Raw genomic sequence first — 18,365 nt, 5'->3', positions numbered from 1 at the left:
CAAGGCATAGTAACCATTACCACCAATACCGCCACCATCACCACCATCCCCCACGACCTCCACCGTCATCATCCAGAGGGGCAGACCCAGTGAAGGTGAAGGAACAGGGGATGCGCACGATTCCACTTTGCCAGGCGACTCAGAGAAGGGTCATCCTCCTCCAGAGCCCTGGTTCGACCACTGGAGCTTAAGGGCTCCAGAATTTTGAGGGAGCTTGTCACACATGCTCCTGCACTCAGCGGTGCGACTTCTGGTTCCTCGAGCGTGGGGGGGGGGGGGGGGCTCTATCTGCTGGCAGGAGCTCCCAGGGGACGCAGACACAGAAGGTCGAGGGGCAGGATCTGGAGGACCCCGAGCAAAAGTCAGGGCCTGAGTCTTTGCAAAGCCCGAAAACCCTGCAGTTGAGAGTAGCGAGTCACGGAGAGTTTAAAAGTACTTTAAGGGGGACTCCCTGGAAAATTCAGTCCACGCTCCTCAGGGCACTGGGAGCCACATGTTGAGGTGACACCTTTGCAAAACACTGTGACCTGCTGACCTGCTTCACCCTGAGACACAGTCGAGGCAGCCCCCAGGGCGCATGCCCGCATGAAGGCCTTGGCCCCAGACACCCCCCAAAAGGACTCAGGGCCCGACACTCCCATCATCTGTCTCTGCTGGAACCTGACACGGAAGTTTAAAAACACTAATGCCAGAACCGGGCCTGCAGCCGAGGAAGGCCTGAGGCTGCAAGCTTTTCTGCAAATCAGGGTGCAATGTGTTGCTGAAGTTGGGGCACGTAGGCCCAGCTTGGCTGATGCCAAGGATGGGCGCAGGCTCCACGCACCTTCGGCCTCGGGACTCTGGGGAACCTTTCCCGAATCCCAGAGGGGGCAGAGGGTGGGGTGGCCACACAGCTCAGAAGCAGCCCCGGCGCCGTGGACCTGGACGAGCTTCCTCTCCACCTGGGCTTCGGTGCTAAATGGGGAGCAGCTCTCCACAATGCTTCCCAGGAAGAGCTGAGGGCCCCTGGGGTTGCAGGCCGGCCCTGGAGGCCTCCCTCAGAGCCCTGGGGACGCCGCCCGCCCTCCCCTAGGTCTATCTGCCTCTCCGAGGCTGTATCCTGCTACATCCACACCCCAACTGCCGAATCTGCCACATTGGAGGGAGACCTACAGGATCAGGAGGAGGGAAAGGTCAAAAGTCACACCAGCACCTCCAGGGGGAAGAGGGCTTTTATTGCCCACCAGTGGGTGATAACGATAGTCAATCCGGCCTCCTCCTCTGGCCCGCACAGGCCTGTCGTGAGCTGCTGCCATAGCCTCCCAGAGGGACAGGGCACCCTACACACCCACACTGGCCAGTCCACGCACACTAGAGGGCCCCGTGTGCTCCACTGCGGGCCGGGGCAGAAGCACCATCTGTCCTCTCCTCCTCAGTCACCCTCGGGGGGGACAGCGGACCTGCCCCCACTTTGCAGAAGCAGAAGCTGACCCAGAAGGTTGTGGCCTTTTCACGGGGACCTGAGGGCTCCACTTCCTCACACGCAGCCTGACCACAGCAGCCCGCCAGGCCCTGGTGCCCCCAGGACTGCAAAGCGCCCAGCACAGGGAGCCCTGTGTGACCCCAAATACCACAGACAAGTGCAGTGACCGCCCCCCCCACCCCGGGCTGGCAAGAACCAGCTGCTGGGCACCCCTTGGCTAGCAGCCAGCCTGATACACAGGCAGTGGGGCAATTAGGGTCCAGAGCAACCAGGGTTCACATTTCAGCTCCAGGGCTAATCCCTGGGTGAGGAACTGCACTCCTCCAAGCCTCAGCTTCTTCCTGAAAAACGGGGATTAGGAGCAGGCGTCAACGTTGCTAGAAGTAAAGGGGAGCCCAGCACCCTCCATCCGTGCCCAAGTGCGGTTCCCTCAACCCAACCCTCCCGCAAGCGCAGCGAGAGCTCGGATCCAGCCTCCTGGTCAGCCAGGGCAGGCACAGCCGAGGAGCAACATATAGACACATACCCCACAACGTGCAGTTTACAAATGGGCTCCCCAGAACGTTTCATCCTTCACATGTGGGGTCCATTGCGCAGGTGAGAAAACAGAGGCCCATGAGGAGGAGCGGCCGGCGCACCTGCCCCCTGCGCGTGGCCGGGCTCCCGGGGCGGGCTCGGTGGGCAGGTGCAGGTCCTCTCTTCTGACAGAGATCAGGCGAGGCCATCGCTGGCTGCTGGCCAGACTGCACCACGCCGGGTTCCACATCCAGGAGCCACCAACTGTGACGCGGACGCACCCAGGTCTCCGGTCCTGATTTCAAACGTTCCACCAACCGCAGACACAGCCAGCCTCTGGCCCCGCGAGCAAGCTGCCAGCAACTTCTCCATCCCAGCCTGGGCTGCGGCCCACACAAACGCTTACAGAGGAGAGCCAAGCCGGGTCTGGCGCGGGGCAGCGCCCACGGCCTCCCTCTCTTCAGACCCCCAAGCCCCACCCGCACGGAGGTGTGAGGCTTCCGCGGGCCGATGCATGTCGCCGGTCGAACAGCGTCCCGCCAAACACATGCCCACCGCACCCTCAGAATGCCACCTTATTTGGAAAGTGGGTCTTTGCTCAGGTTGAGTTGAGGCCTGCAGCGGCAGGATGGGCACAGGGCAGGTTCCTTATGACTGGGCAGACGGGTGAAGGAGAGTCCTGGAGCCCTCGGTGGCCTTTTCAGGCTTTACTGAGATTCCACCAGGTACACGGCAGGCGGGAACTGGCAGGCGGGAGCTGGCAGGCCTCCCAGCCCCGGGCGAATCTTCACTCCTTCTGGGCTCTCCGGCGTTCTCTTGTGGTCTTGTTCTCCTTCTCTTTCGCTCTGCTGTTCTGCTGGCATCCCCGTGACGCCGCCCTTATACGCCCCGTCTCAGCCCAGGTGCACCCACCTACGCATGCCCACACCCCGCTCCAGGTGCCGCCATCAGGCATCATTCAGAACCGCAGGGTCCATCATGAGTCCTAAGGGCAGGAGGGCAGAAGAGCCTGACAACCACTTACCCCACCCTACAAGGCCATACTGGACTCGGGTGGCCCTAGGTCCAGTGACGGGGTCCATCTACGAGAAGAGGAAAGGCAGAGGGAGGCGGCTGCGTGGAAGACGCGGGGACGGGCGGGTCCAGCGGCCCCAAGCCCAGGAGCGCCTGCACCTGGGGCCGGGGGCGAGGGGCAGGGGCCGAGCGCTGGAGGGCGCCCTGCGCGCACGTGACTTCAGGCTTCCCGCCTCGGGACGGAGTCAGCCTCCACTGCCGTTGGCCGCCTGGTTCGCAGGGACCCGCGCCAGCAGCCCCGGAGACTCACAGAACGGACGAGACAGCAACTGCCAGGTCAGCCCGGGTGGGGCGGCCGAGGTCGGGGCCGGGCCCAGGCCCTCCTTCCCCGGCCACCCCCTCTGCTTCATCTCGAAAGCTTCCCGTCCCCGCTTACAGGCTGCTGATTACGGTGAAAGGTTCCCAAATGCCCCCACTTCCGCCAGACGCGAGTTAGCGTCATCACAGCAAAGCAGCCCAGATAAAAATACCCCCCGCCCCGCAGCTGGGCGCGCCAGGGGAAGGGCCGGGCAGCCAGGCACCGGCATCTGAGCCCGGGCGCCTCAGCCCCGGGAGGCCACCCCCTTTCGGGCCGGGCCACGGTCCTCTCCGGCGGCTCCAACCAGCTCCCGGCACCCTGAGAGCCTCGTCCATCCACGAAACAAAGCGGAGAGGAACGCAGGGAGAGCCTCGGGAGGTCGGGGCAGCCCACGCCTCTCTGCGGTCACCAGAGACAGGCGAGTAGGGGGAGCTGGGGGAGCTGGGGGGATAAATTACTGAGCAGCGAGTCCAGCTGCACCAGGATGTAATAAAATGTGTTGCTAAGATACAAGTGCCAAAGAAGTTCATTAAAGGACACTTTAAACCAGGCTGCCAGGCTCCTCCCGCTGAAGGCTGCTTCTCTGTCCCGTCCCCCGTGTTTATAATTAGATCCACAATCTGAGCGCAGCGGCCCCCACTCAGGCCCACTCAGCACAACTCGTTAATAAAATAACTTCAAGGAGGCCAGCGAGGGGGGCTGAGGACTGATTTATTTGCAGAAATATGTTTGAGTTCCACTCTCGCATCTAAACGAGATGGACGCCCGGGGAGAAGCTCGGCGGGCCCCGGCGTGGCTGCCCAACGTGGTGGACTGCTCCCCAGCGGGGCTCTGGGGCGGGGCTCCCCAGGGCGCAGCACCGTGGAGCCGCAGCTTTGTAGGGTCTTAGGCGAAGGGCTCTTGGCCCAGAGGCAGCTCCACATTTGGGGCTCCTCTCTGTGCTCCACTGGGGTGTTGAGGGGGGACAGAGAGAATGGAGGCAGGAAATGACTAGGTGATGCCCCCAGGGGCCTGGGGCCCGGCAGGAGGGTGAGGGCAGGAGGATGAGGCCAGCATCTCTCCCTGGGCTGGCCCAGACAGCAAGGAGGAGGGATCCTGGTGTCGGGGCACAGGGAGGCCAGGCCGGGGGAGGGCTGTCCCTGCCCTCAGGGTGTTTTCTTCTGGGGGGCAGCATCTAGAAAGACCCCAGTGCATGCCCACATCTGACCCTCGGGGGCAAGCCTGGCCGGCCTTCGTGGCGGGGCTTCCGGCCCTGTGTGGAGCGCCTCAGGCTGGGTCTGACAGACAGATCCTAAGTGCCAGTCTCAGGGTGGCAGAGCGCCTGGCATCCCAGCCCATGGTCCTACTCCCCCAGATGAATGGGGGGGGGCGGGCGGATGAAGGGCTCAAGCAACTGGTTCTATCTGCACAGAGCTCCCAGGGAGCCCTTGAAGTCGGCCTCTGGCAGTGTCCAGCTTCTGCCCCAGAGAGGGACGCTCCTCTCACAGTCAGTCTGCAGTTTAAAGGCACAGGCCCCATCACAGCAAAGGGGACAGCCCCGCCCCAGCCCGTCGGCCACCTGAGCTCCCTCGCACTCCCGTCACTCACCCTCCCAGGCACACTGGCCTCTGTCGAAACACCAGGTACAGCCACCTCTGGCCTTCGCATAGACTGTTCCCTCTGCCCCGACAACCCCTAGTCACATGGCTTATGCTCCGCAGCCTCTGCTCCAAGGGGGCCTGCCTGCTCGAAGAGGCCGCTCCTGACCACATTTAAAAGAGACCAGCATGGAGCTGGCACCCCAGAGCTGAGCGGTGCAGCTCAGGCACACCCCCCCATCTAAGCGCCCTCTATGCACACACACTGGCTACCAGCCCGGCAGCACACCCTAGACTCAGGACTCAGGACACCCCGTTCCCTCGAGGCCCTGCGTTGGACACCCAGGCCCTGTGTCCAGCTCATGCCCGAGATGTGGGTGACCGGTGACTCCTGGCAACCTTCCTGTGGCACCAAGTCGGGGCCCGCTGCCCTGTGCATGGGCTGTTAAGCCAGGACAAGCTCTTGGATGGACCTTCCTGAGCACGTGTCCCTGGGCAGGGGCAGCTGGAGGCACATCGGCCGCGCGGACACAGAAAACTCTCCTGTGGCTGGACTGTCGAAGTGGAGCTGAAGTAACTCCGCGCTGATCCTGCATTTATTACCGCCGAGAAGTGTTAATCACGGAGCGGAGTCGGCAGCCCTGATTGTAGGCGACGCTGCCTGTCACCGCGCGGCTGCAGCTCGCATTAAATTCTGGATCGAAGCCTCTAATATGTATATATTTTTAATTGCATTTTCAAGTTCATTTGCATGTGCAGATTGGCTCTCCGCCTGAACGACATCAGAGAGAAACACATCTCTCCCTCCTGCCCCATCCTCGCCTGGTCCTCTTTCCTGGGGCCAAAAGTCTCTCCCCAAAGTAAGGACAGCATCACAGGGAGAGGGGGCAGCATGTGGGTGACCCCCGGCGGGCCCCAAAGCCCCCTCCACCTGCTTTTGGATGAAAGTTCTGTCGCCTCCCTGGAGAGATCATCCCCCAGGGCCACTTTTCGGCTTCCAGCCCCTTTTCGACTCTGAGGGCGACTTCCCACACAGGACCAGGGGTCTCTACCCTCGAGGGCGACCAGGAGGCCAAGGCCTCAAGGTGCTTCCTGACCATCCTTCTGGAATGTACTGGCAGCCAGAGCACCAGCTCATGAGGGCAGGACACCCACGGAACGGGCGCTTCCAGAACGCACCGCCCGCCCCCCGCAGATGGAAGTCACCAGCCCCTGACGACAGGTCTGGAAACTGCGCAGGAGTCGATCACGGGGGCTGCTGAGCAGGACCCCAGCGCCTCACACAGGGGACGCCCCCCTGGGTACGCAGGTTCCGGAAGAAGACCAGGAAACGGAGCTGACCGCCTCAGCAACGGCAGACCGCGCCGAGGGTGTGGGGTCGGGCGGGAGCCGCGGTTCTGCGTCCTGGGTGCCAGCCCACCCCCACTAAGGCCTGGGCTCCCGGCGGCCCCAGGGCAAACATCCTACACTCTGGACCACGAGCCAAGTGGGGGCATCTGGCTCACTTTCCACAAAACCTTGAGTTTAGGGCCCCACCTGGCTCTGGACACGGATCGGGACAGCCAGCGAGCCAGAGGCCGCCGTCCTAACGAAAAGCCTCAGCCTTGCGGGGCTCCCCAGCAGTGCCGGGGCTGGGTCACCCCAGCTTTCTGCTCCTCGCGTTAGCACTAAGGGAGGACTCTTGGTAACAGGGCCCTTGACTGGGCTGCCCATCCCCTGCCGGGGTCCCCCCCCCCGCTCCCTCCCCCGGGGGCGCATCCTCGTCTACCTCGGGCCTGCGGGGGCGGCAGCCCGCACTCCCATCTTACTGGGGCCAAGGGCCCCTCGCCGTGGGGACGGAGGAGTAACGTTCCCGAGGGCGGGCGCGGCAGGGCAGGGGCAGGAGCAGCTGCATCAGCAGTTTCTCCAACTCTGAGCCGCTAAGGCAGAACAATGAGGAACCGGCAAGAAAAGTCTTAAGGAAGCCCATGTACTCCTCAGAGAGCAGGGGCCGCTCAGGAGGGGACGCCCCATCTTCAGGGGAGGAGGGAGGAGGAGAGGGAGGGGGAGAGGAAGAGCAGGCGAGCCCAGAGGGCTGGGATGGGGTCAGGTCTGGCCCTGAGCGGGCAGGAGAACCCACCTTGGACAGGTGCTTCACCGGCCCCTCCTGCATGCTCCCCACTGTGGCGCCCGCTGGCAGCAGCCCCTGGGCACCCACCCAGGCCCCCTGAAGTCCTGGACCTTGGACACCGGCGTAAAACCCCCACGCGTCATAGCTCATCTGTCCGGTCTTCTCGGACACAAACTGCCTTTACTCTGACCTGACCGCACACCCCCCGCTTCCGCAGGCACCAAACCCCGCATATCCGCAGTGGGAAGGGCCTCCCGTCCTGTCCCACACCCTGGACGGCGGCAGCGAGGGGCTAAGATCACGAAGCCATGAGGCCCAGAACTGGACGGTGGCTGTGTGACATCAACCAGCCGCTCGGCCTCCAGGGCTTCAGCCTGCAGAAGGTGGAGAGGAGCAGCTCTCCCCAAAGGGCCTCGAGGGGAGTCCCCAAGTCAGGGTGGGGCTCCGGTCTGCCCGGCCTCAAAGCCTGAACCACCGCAGCCATGCAGCCACCACAGCCATGCAGCCACCACAGCCGCCCATGCGCCCAGCCACCGCAGCCACATAGCCATGCAGCCACCGCAGCCACACAGCCACCCAGCCACTGCAGCCGCCACAGGCGCTGAAGCCACGCAGCCACTGCAGCCGCCCAGCCAGGTTCCCTCCGCGAAGCCGAAGGGCAGGAACCCAGGCGTCAGCTCCCGAGCAAGCAAACGCGCTAGAGGAGCAAGCTGCTGCAGCCAGGGCTAATCATCGTCGCCGGCAGCTCTAATGAGGCGTCGTGGGATTACCAGAGTTATTATCAGAGTCATCTCATTGAAAAAATTCAAAGTTAATTGAAATCAATCGTACGGTTCTGTCCGCAGGTGTCTGAAGAGGCTGAAATATCAAAGCGAGCTCCTTGGGCCGTGGAGAAGTCGCAGCCAAACGCCACCGGGGGGACAGCAACAGGGTCCCTCATACGCCAAGGTGGCCCGAGGGGGCCAGGCAGCAAGGCGGGAGCCCCAGCTCTGCGGCCCTCTCTTCTCAGGTGCAGGCACGTTCCCACCTGCGCCCTTTCTCCGCAGCCACCAGGCCGGGCCAGCCACTACCTCACCCGCTGGGGAGGGTACTCAGGGCAAGATGACTGGCCCGGGGTCACCCGGCCAGATTCCTGGAGCTGGGATGTGACCCTGGGTCTAGACGTGAGGTCGCTGCTCTGTGTGACCTCAGGTGACCTCTCGGTGGTCCTAGGCCATCGGCCCTGGCCAGTGGGCCTGTTCCCCTCTGCCCGGCCAGCAAGGCCCACCTGCCCCACCCCCCATGTCAGGGGATCATCCGACCAAACACCTCAGAGGTAGTGGGACAGCCCCCCTGAAGGGCCGGGCACCCATCAGCACACAACCCCATCTCCACTGGGGTGCCCTGGTGGCCGAGGGGCCCCACAGGTGCTCCGCTGGGAAGGAAACGGCGCACAGAGCTGCCTCTGGTGGGCGTGACGCAGGCGAGCACTGACCCAGGGAGAGGGTAAAGCCACCCACAGAGGCCCGACGACTGGCCCCCCCGCGCCGCCCCGCGCCAGCCAGGCAGAAGAGCCTTGTGTGTTTACGGAACCAAATGGTATTACTCCCAAGAGGCTCCAGCAAGCAGTGTCGGGTAAAGGCGAGTTTGGGGACAGTGCGTGGGCCCACCCCCGGGTAAGGGAGGCGTGTGTCTCTGGGGTGCCGGCGAGGGGCCAGCCCACACCCCAAACACGCCGTCTCGTGTTTGGAAGGACGGGCCAGGAGGAAGGGGCTCAATTCTCAAGGCTGTACCGCTATTTGGAATTGTTCTTTTTCTCCTAAATGTTAAGCACACGGCCCCCGCCCTCCTCCACAAGACACTACTTTTCAGCAGAGGAGTAACTATTTTCTAACTTCACAAACAATCCCCCCTCCCCACCCCAGCCAGTGACCCATCCTGGACAAATACCAGCTGACTTCACGAATGTCACACGGGCCTCATGCATATGCACCGCTGCAGGGCAATGTGCTTAGCGTGACACTTCATGTAAAGTCAAAATAAAATCACCGACTATGAGTGATAAGCTACGTGCACACACTTTTGTATCTTAAACCAGCTGAGCAGAGTCACCCGAGTCACCTTCTGGAAAGCTCCAAAGTGTCCCCATATTTGCCGCTCTCAAAGCCCTGGTGACAGCAGGGAGAGGAGGGTCACTCGTAGAGCCCTGCCTTCCCGGGCACATGCTGGTCACCCAGGACCACAGGCCAGGAGCGGTCCAGCCTCTCCTCCCAAGCAGGTGATAGATGCCCAAGGGGCACCTGTGGCCAGGCTGCCCTCGGGCCACCCCCATAGCCTCCCCACCGGTACGGAGCCCCCTGAAAGCCCCCGGCCACTTGGGGCCTGCTATGGACCCCTCCCTGCTTGATGCTTCCCTGCTCTGGCCCAGCACAACCCTGCCCGCGCCCCTCTCACTCGTGGTTTCTCTGCCAGGAAACTCGCCCATACCTGCAGGCCTTCTCTAAATAAATACATCTTTTAAAAAAAAGATTTTATTTTTATACATACTAGAGCTGGGGTACAGGCCAGAGATGTGGGCGGGGGGAGAGGATGGTGAGAGGATTCACCAGAGACAGAGCGGGGAGCAGAACAGGTGGATCCACTGAAATCCACTGCTGAGGGGAGCAGCGGGGAGACAGGAGAGGTCTGCTGCGCCGTGTGGGTAGCTCCCCAGCCGGGGATCAAACTCATGCTGCAGTGGCTGCAATCAGCTTCACAGGTTGTGTCTTAACCCCTTGCACCACCAGGGAGGCCCCCAACAGGCCATTTTAAACACCCATCACTTACCACGTACCCACACAAGGCCGGGTGCTCCCCTAAGTCTGCTGAGCACACCCCTGCTAATCGCTGCACCATCCTTTCATAAAGCCGTCCACTCGCCCCACAGACATGGTCAGCCCCAGAACACAGGGCAGTGGCAGACGGACGCTGCCTCGGGCTTTGGGGCTCACACCTCAGCAAAGACAGGGACACAGAAAGGTCAAGACAGGCTGGGCGAGCGCTCCATCCAGCAAGAGCGCTGGAGGAGCTAGGCCACGGGGAGCTGGGGGTCCCCAGTGGAGACTGAGCAGGGAGCAGGCCACCTCTGCAGCTCCGTGACCCGCGGGTCTCCCAGAGCAGGAGAGGAAGCCTGGCAGGCGTCGAGCTTGGCAGCGCCGTCAGGTCTTCAGACACTGGCAGGCGATGAGCACAGTGGACAAGCTGCCTAGGCCACAACCCCGGAGCCCCCCACCCCGCCAGCACCCGGCTCTGGTGACAAGGTGCTCACGCTAAGGGACGAAGCCAGGCACCTGCTACCACCGGGTGGACCTGGAAACGGCGCCCAAGGAAGAAGCTGGTCTAGCGCCCACGTAGGGCGCGTCCACGCAGAGCCGTCCAAACAGGCCGCTCCGCACACAGGAAGGGGGTCAGCGGTTGCTTCGGGCTGGGAAGGGCCAAGTGCCATTTGAGGCGACAACGTTCCAAAACTAATGGTGGCAACGGCTGCAGAAATCTGTGAATCTATGAAAAACCATTTACCGGTGCAACCCAGGCGGTGAGTTACCCGCACTGTGAACGGCACCTCAGCAGAGCTTTCTTCTGCGGGTGCGTCGGGAGGCTGGGCCACCTTCCAGCCCCAGCGGAGGTGGGAGGGACCGGGGTCGTGGAAGGATGGGGGCGGGAGTCGCTCAGGAAGACTGAGCCTTGGGCCGGAGGTGGGGGGCCCCTGCGGCCTCACTCCATGCTCCCCAAGCTCCTTTCCTCACTCCCGCTGATGGGGAACCATGAATCTTGCGGAGATGCATCCGTCGTGACGTGAAATGACAGTTAAGGACGAGCGCCTGAACCCTGGGTCAGGGAGGTCACAGTCTGGCCTCCTGAGTGAGATGTGGGGGGAGCGTGGGAGTCGATTCTGCCGCAGCTTGGCTCAGTGGACACGCGTCAGGCGGAACCCCACCGGTGGCCCCTGTGGCGAGAGTCAGCCGGGCAGGACCCCACGCTGGTGAGCGCCCCACGTATGACATCTTTCAAGGAGACGTGGAGTCCATCAAATGGAAGGATGGGACAGCCCAGAAGACCCCAAGTTCCCCTCTGGGATCCCCCCCCACGCTCACACCGGCAAGGACGGCTGTTCACACGGAAGCCGGGCGGCGCTCAGGTCCGGAGCAGCTCCAGGGCAGGGGTGCGCCCTCGCACGGTGACGGTGACGGTGACGGGGCCCGTGATTTACACGGAAGTGCTTGTTGCTTGACAATTTAGATAAAACCGTTGCTGCCTCTGCTCGCGCGGCCAGTGCACGGCGCAACCCGCCGGCGCAGCTGATAGCGTCTTCACCCGCGGTCTCGCGTCAAAGGTCTCTGTCCTGCGCGCGAATCACGGCCCGGCGGCGGCCACACCCGGGACACAGGCGGCCACGGGGCTGGGCGCAGCTCGGTGCACAGGCCGCCCGCGCCTCCGTCAATCTTAAGGCAAAAAGGTGAACTGTTTTCCAATAGCAAGTTCTGGCGGCCGCTCCGGCGCCGCGCCGGGTCCCGGGCGGTGGGAGAAAGGCCTCGGTCACCGGGAGTGCTTACTCCTCCACTTCTTTGCAAACAGCCGACCTCCTTCCACCATCCTGGTGAACATCCTTAGACACAGTCCGCGTTTCTAGAGGAGACGGAGAAGGCCGGGGCCGAGGGCGGGGCGGGAAGCTGATGGCCGGGCCCAGCGATCTCGCTCGGCCACTACCGTGTTCCTGAGAGATGCGTCGCGGGGCCACCCCCTCTGCCAGCGTCACCACGCGTGCACCTTCCACGGAGGCTGAGCCTTCCCTCCCGCAGCCCGCGGAGGGGCCACGACACACCTCGGGTGGGGGTGAGCCTTCCCCAAGCGCGTCTACCGAGGAGCGCCCTTTCCTTTTAGCTCGAGTTAAAAACGCACTTGGAAAAACTGTTTTTTTCCTCCCGAATCCCACATTTCAGTTTCTCCTGGGCAGGTGCTGGGGGGGCCAGGACCCCCAGAGCAGCCAGCACCGCGGCCCAGAGCCCAGCCAGCGACCCTCGCACCAGCGCGCTCTCCGGGGAGGGCGCGGAGGCGAAGTCGACCCGACCCGACTCACTTCCGAGGGGGCCCCAGCGACGGGGAGAGCGGGTGGGGGGGGGCGAGCGGCCCTTCGTGGTGCCACGGCCCCCCGCTGTGACGAGCCCCTCCCGGGGGAGGAAAACCCCGCAGCCACCCGCGCAGCCCCCCCGCCAGGCCGCGCCCCGCGGGCCCCCAGTGTTATTTTGGGTCATTCAAGAGAGAAGCGCGTTGAAAAGGCAGAAAACAAAAGTTTTCCTCGTTTTCTTTCTTTTTTAGGCCCGCGCACACGCGCGCGCACACTCAAAGATGGAGGTGCAGCCCCGCGGGGGGGCAGGCCCGGCAGCGCGGCCGCAGGCGGGGGGCTCGGACACCCCGGCACAAAGAGCCGCCCGTGCGCGCCCCGCCAGTGTCCGCGACGCCGACGGCCGCCGCGCCGCGCGGAAAAGCCGGTCCCGGTCCCGCCGCGAAACTCGCGCGCGCGGCAGCAGCGGAGACCCCCGCCCCGCCCCCCGCGGCCCCCGCCCCGCCCGGCCCGGTCCCCCCCCCCCCCGCCCCGCCCCGCCCCGCCCCAGCCCGCCCGCGGAGGCGCCGCCGCACCCCGGCCGTCTCGCCCGCCCCGGCGGCTTGTTTTGTTCCGAGAAAGTCCCGCTCCGAGGATCCGACATCTTTGTGCTCCGCGCGGGCCCCCGCCCTCCCCCTCCAGCCCAGCACCGGGACCGAACGGCAATGCGGGCCCCGCCCTGCGCCCGCCCCCCACCACCCCCCCGCCCCGCGGGGCCTCCGCGCCAGGACGGGACGCGAGCGCGCGCTCCGGGGCCCGGGGAGGGGAAGGGGGCGCGGCGCCCCGGAAAGGGTGACGGCTGCGGCCCAACGCCCCGGTCCAGCCGGGCGCCCCGACGGCGCGGCCCCGACCCGTCTCCAACTCCAAAGGCTCGAGACGAGCGCCCGGCAGCCGCCGACCCCTGCGGCCCCGCCCCGCGCCCCTCCCATCGAGGACCCCCGGGGGCGGCAGCCGGGGCGCCAGGCGGGGGCCGCCAGAGAAGGGGCGGCGGGGCGGCGCTGTAGGTCCGGGCCGGGGCGGCCGCGGCATTCCGGAGGAGGCTCGATGGACGGCGGGGCCCGGTGGGGCGGGCCAGGGGCGGGGCGCGGGCGCAGGAGGGGGCGCGGGCCGGGGGCGGGGCAGGGGCCGGGGAGGGGGGCGGGCCGTGGGCCGCCATGGGGGGCGGGTCGGAGGCGGGGCGCGGGCCGGGGGAGGGGGGCCGGAGGCGGGGCGCGGGCCGGGGGAGGGGGGCCGGAGGCGGGGCGCGGGCCAGGGGAGGGGGGCCGGAGGCGGAGCGCGGGCCGGGGGAGGGGGGCCGGAGGCGGAGCGCGGGCCGGGGGAGGGGGGCCGGAGGCGGAGCGCGGGCCGGGGAGGGGGGCCGGAGGCGGAGCGCGGGCCGGGGGAGGGGGGCCGGAGGCGGGGCGCGGGCCAGGGGAGGGGGGCCGGAGGCGGAGCGCGGGCCGGGGAGGGGGGCCGGAGGCGGGGCGCGGGCGGGGGGGGGGGCGGAGGCGGGGCGCGGGCCGGGGGCGGGGCGGGGGGCGGGGCGCGGGCCGGGGGCGGGGGCGCGCCGCGGCGGCATCTGTTCGTGGTGCTGAACCCCGAGCGCTGAGCTCAGCGCAACTAAGTCACAATGGACAACTTTTCCTCCCGGGGGGCCGGCGGGAGGCGGCGGCGGGGTCCCCCGCCCGAGGAGCCTCTGGTGCGCCCCGGTGATGCTGGCGCCCGGCGACCCAAGTTGGGGCAGACCCGGGGGGCCCTGGGGGCGCCATTCTTTTGTTCCCCGGGAGCGTGTTAGGTTCCAAGAATAAAAAGTGACGCTGGAGAGGGGGGGAGGGGAGCCCCGGGGCGCTCATCCGGGCGCGAACAGAACCAGGGACACTCCCGAGGAGTTTGCGGCCCAGCCCCGAGGGCCGCCCCCTCGCCCCCCGCCTCGGCCGGCCCGCGGGGGGTCCCCGCGCCGGGAGGAACCCCACGTTCCAAAAACATGTCCACCCGCTCAAGATGGACGCCGGGCGCGCCGCCCCGCAAGTGCGGCCTCTCCTGCGGCCGCGCCCCGCGCCCCCCAGCGGCCCCCCACCCCCCGCCCCGACGCGAGGCCCGGCGGGGGCTGCAGCGGGCCGGGCTGGCCCCGAGGCGGCTCTCCGGGTGCGCCCTGCGCCCGCGCCCCCCTCGCGGCCCGGGTGGGCGGCGCCCCGCTTACTTGCGTGTCGGCGAGCGCGGCGGCCCGCGGCGGCCCGTCGGGGAGCTGCGTCCTGAGGTCGCCGTTCTGCGGACAGAGGAGGCGCTCAGAGCCGGGCCCGCCGCGCGCCCCGAGTTCCCGGCCGTCCCGCGCGCGCCGCTTACCTGTGGCTGCCGCCGCATCGGGGCGGCTTGCGGCGGCGGGGGCCGGGGCCCCCCGGCGGCGCGCCCCGAGCCCGCAAGTTCGCCGGCCGGGCGCGCGAGCGGCGAGGGGCGCGCGGGCGGGGGGAGGAACAAAGAGCCAAGTAAACACGGCGAGCCCGTGTCGGGCAAAGCTCATAAATATTCAAGTCGCGTCCTAATCTCCCCAACACACTCAGGCGCGCGCCGCGGCGCCGCTCGGGCCCGGCCCCGCGCCCCGCGCCGAGCCCCCAAACTACTTCTGCAAACTGCGCGGGGCCGCGCGGGGCGGGCGCGGCGCCCACACTCGCCGCACGCACCCCGGGGGGCCCCGCGGCGCCCCCGCGCCGGGAGAGGAGACGCCGGCGCGCGGGCCCCGACGGTCGGCCCGGCGCCCCGACGCCCCGGCCGCGCCGGCTCGCGTGGGGGGACCGGGAGCGCCCGGGGCGCACCCCCTCCCTGCCCCCCTCCCCGGCGGGCTCCGCAGGGGCCGCTCCCGGCGCCCCTCCCGCCCGGCCCGCGCCCCGCCGTGCGCCCCGGCGGCCCCGGCTCACCTGGCGGCGCGCGAGCTCCCCCGCGCGCGCCCCGGGCCGGCGCTGCAGCTCCATGGGGCAACTTGGGCGGCACTTTGCGCCCACTTTGGCCCGGGCTCCCGGGGCGCCGCGGGCGGGGGCGGGGGCGGGGCGGGCCCGGGCTGCGGGGGGCGCGCGCGAGGCTGCCCGCGGCCGCGGGGGACGCGGGTCCGCGCGGGGAGCGGGCGGCCGGCGCGCGTGCCGAGCCGCGGACGCCCCAACTCCTCAGGCCGCCCGGCAAGTTGCGCCGGGTCCCCGGGCCGCCGGCGCGGCCCCGCGCATGGCCCCCCCGGCGCCGGGAGCCCCGCGCCGCCCCGCGCGCCCGCCCCGCGCGCCGCCCCCAAGCCGCCGGCCGGCAGGGACTATATTTCCTCCGGCGGCGGCGCCGGGATCTCGCCGGGCCGCGCAAAGTTGTGCCTCGGCCCGACGCTAGTTCGGCAGTGCCCGGATGCAGCGGCCGCGGCGGGGGCGGGGCCCGAGGCCGCCCCGCCCCCGCCGCCCGCGCCTGCGCACTGCCGCCCGCCGCCCGCCGCCCGCCGCCCCCAGCGAGAACAAAAGTGGCGGCGCGGGGCGCGAACTCGCCGGCCGACGGCCCGGGCCGCGCGCCCCGGAGCCGCGGCGCCCGGCGGCCCAAGCGGGGCGCCCGCGCTCTCCGGCGTCTCCCCCTTCAAGCCCAAGGGAGAGGGGGCGGCCGCGTCCCTGTCCGCCGGGGCGAGCCCCGCGCCGGGGTTAAAGACTTGCCCGACGGCGGGGGCTGTCCCAGGCTCGCGGCCTGGCCCGCTCGCGCGCCCCGGCCCGGCCCGGCCCGGCCCGGCCCCCGCCCGGCGCGGCGACTTGGGGGATGGAGTCGGTCCTGGCGCCGGCCCCCCGCACCCCGCCCCCCACCTCCCCCCTGGTTCCCCCCCTCGTCCCACACGCCCCCCGTCGTCCCCCCCCCCCGTTCCATCCGCCCCGTCCCCCCAGTCCCCGCCCCCCGCCCCCCGCCCGCCGCCCGCGTTGTCTGAACCGTATGAAAGTCGGTCCCGGCTGTTCCCTGACGGCGTTCCCGCTCTCACGATTAAACTCGGCAGACGTCCCCGGGCCAGTGAGGGCTGCGCTTGAGTCGTGCACCCGGGTCGAGCGACGGAGACAACACGGTGAGGCGCCGACCGCCTCGCGCTCCGCCTTGGGGCGCCCCCCCAGAGGTGCGGAGCGAGCCTCCAGCGCGCCCCGCTGTAGCCTCCTGCCCCCCACGGCCGGGGCAGCCCGCGCGCCCCAACCCCGACGCCCCCGCGGCGGCCCGCGGCCCCCCCCGCCCCGACGCCCCCGCGGCGGCCCGCGCCCCCCCCGCCCCGACGCCCCCGCGGCGGCCCGCGCCCCCCCCGCCCCGACGCCCCCGCGGCGGCCCGCGCCCCCCCAGCCCCCGACGCCCCCGCGGCGGCCCGCGCCCCCCCAGCCCCGACGCCCCCGCGGCGGCCCGCGCCCCCCCCCCCCCCGCCCAGACGCCCCCGCGGCGGCCCGGGCGCCACTGGCGTTTTTTCAGTGTTGGTTTGACCTCTGTGAGGGCGTCTGCTGCAAGTGATTGAGATATTTGTGGCCAGGACCCCCCCAAGAAACTGGGGGCCGCTCGAACCCACCCCCTCACCTCGTCTTTAGGACGTGCGGAGCGGGATCGAGGCGCGCGGGAGCCCTCGGGTCCTGACCTTGCCCTGCACCAGAAGGCGGGGCTCCCCAAGGCGACACAAAAGGCAGACTGGGGGGGCCCCCCCTCAGGCTCGGCCGCCTCGGGGGCAGCGCTCCGCAGCCGGGAGAGAGCGCGGGAGAAGCTGCCCTGGTGATCTCTGTAAAGGTCACCGGCTTTTTGTAAAAATTCACAACAATTCCATCAGCCGCGCAGGTGATTAAGTCAGGGGCGAGGCTGTGCCGTCGGGCCACGCGGGCTCGGGCAGGTGCGGGCCAGGCCGTGGCTCCCCCAGACGCTTCCACGCGCGGCTTGAAGCTGCTGTTAGTCCGCCTGGGCACCCGTGCCCCCCCCCAGGGTTGCTGCATCCCCCCCAACACAGAGCCACAGGGGAGGGGAGGGGAGGGCTGGGCGCCCCGGGGTGGAAAATGGAAGCTCATCCCATCCCGCCAGCAGAGCCCAGGTGTCCCGCGCCGCCCTCCAGGCCTCCCCGCTTGCCCTCTGGGCCTCCCCACCCAGCACCCTCAGAGCTCACCTTCAAAGCCCCTCCTCATCCTCCCGATTCACGTTCAAGGGCCACATTTTCTAAGACGTTTTTCCTAATTTCTATGCTTCAAGTCTTCGCTCTCCCACCGCAGACCCACCCCGTTTCCTTAGCCCCGGGGCACCTGGCCCCCTAACATAGGTAAGTATTTTCTTCCCACCCTTGCCCGAACCTGCCCCACAGGTGGGGTGTGGGCGACACTGCAGGGGGGGTGTGGGCGACCCTGCCCGTGCGTGCTGCAGGCGGCGGAGACCCCAGAGCCGGCGAGTGCTTGGTGGAGCCTGGGTGCAGGGTGAGGGGACAGGGTATGCTTCAGTTTTGCAAATGCAGCGAGTTAGAGATGAGCGAGTTAGAGATGAGCCGCGTCGACACGTCACCCAGCGTCTGCCTTTTCTCCAGGCCTGCTGGTGACGGAGCCACGTCTCCTCGTGGGCCCATGAGTCTCTGGGTTGGAGACTTGGGTTCCCTCCTTTGACCCTGAGCGAGTTACAGCAACAAGCTCCTGGGGCCTGATTCCCAGGGGCCCCTGGCCTCTGGCGAGGACTGAGGAGGACGTGCACCCTGGACGGATCCAGAGACCCTGGCGAACGTTTTCAGGCTGGGGACTTGGTCTTCAGGGTCTGTCCACGTGAACGTTCCGGGCAGATCTTGAAAAGGGGCCCCCGAGGCGGCTCTGGGAGCCGTGGTGCACCAGGCCCGCCACGAGCAACATGTTCAGGGAGGTCCAGGCCCAGGGAGGCCGTGGTGCAGGGGGGGCTGGCAAGGAAAGCTCAGATGCGGATCCCGTGGCCCCAGAGAGCCCCCAGTGTGAGAAATGGGGTGGGAAGGCCTGTGGGGAGCCAGTTGGTGGGGACACCAGTCCCTGACTTAGGACTTCGGGCCTTCAGATTGTGAGGGAATAGGTTTCCACTGTTTCCGGCCCCAGGCGACGGCAGCCCCAGACAACCCAGACGCAGGCCCAATCCCCCCGTTCAGAGGAGCAGCGCCACAGTCGGCTGGACCCTGGACTCTGCCCACCCAGGGGCGCTCCCTGACTCCTCTCTTCCCAGAGCCAGACAGAAGCTGCTCTGCACACAAGAGCTCTTTGTTCCCCCAA

At 67.9% G+C, this 18,365-nt stretch overlaps 1 protein-coding gene across 1 annotated transcript in view; it reads right to left on the bottom strand.

Moving 5' to 3' along the window:
* The window catches only part of PHF21B (PHD finger protein 21B), a gene marked incomplete at both ends in the record, with an annotated part of 40,800 nt that extends 25,699 nt beyond the window's left edge, over positions 1-15,101 (bottom strand). Inside the window, 2 exons of the mRNA XM_084255171.1 lie at positions 14,336-14,401; positions 15,048-15,101. Coding sequence (XP_084111297.1) covers positions 14,336-14,401; positions 15,048-15,101 — 120 coding nt within the window. The remainder of the gene's footprint in view (positions 1-14,335; positions 14,402-15,047) is intronic.
* Positions 15,102-18,365: the final 3,264 nt, after the last annotated feature.

The sequence above is a fragment of the Talpa europaea genome, assembly GCF_964194135.1.
Source record: "Talpa europaea genome assembly, chromosome: 15".
NCBI classification, from domain to species: Eukaryota; Metazoa; Chordata; class Mammalia; order Eulipotyphla; family Talpidae; genus Talpa; species Talpa europaea.
Note: the sequence above shows the minus strand (reverse complement) of the source record. Positions and strands in the feature narration are given on the sequence as shown.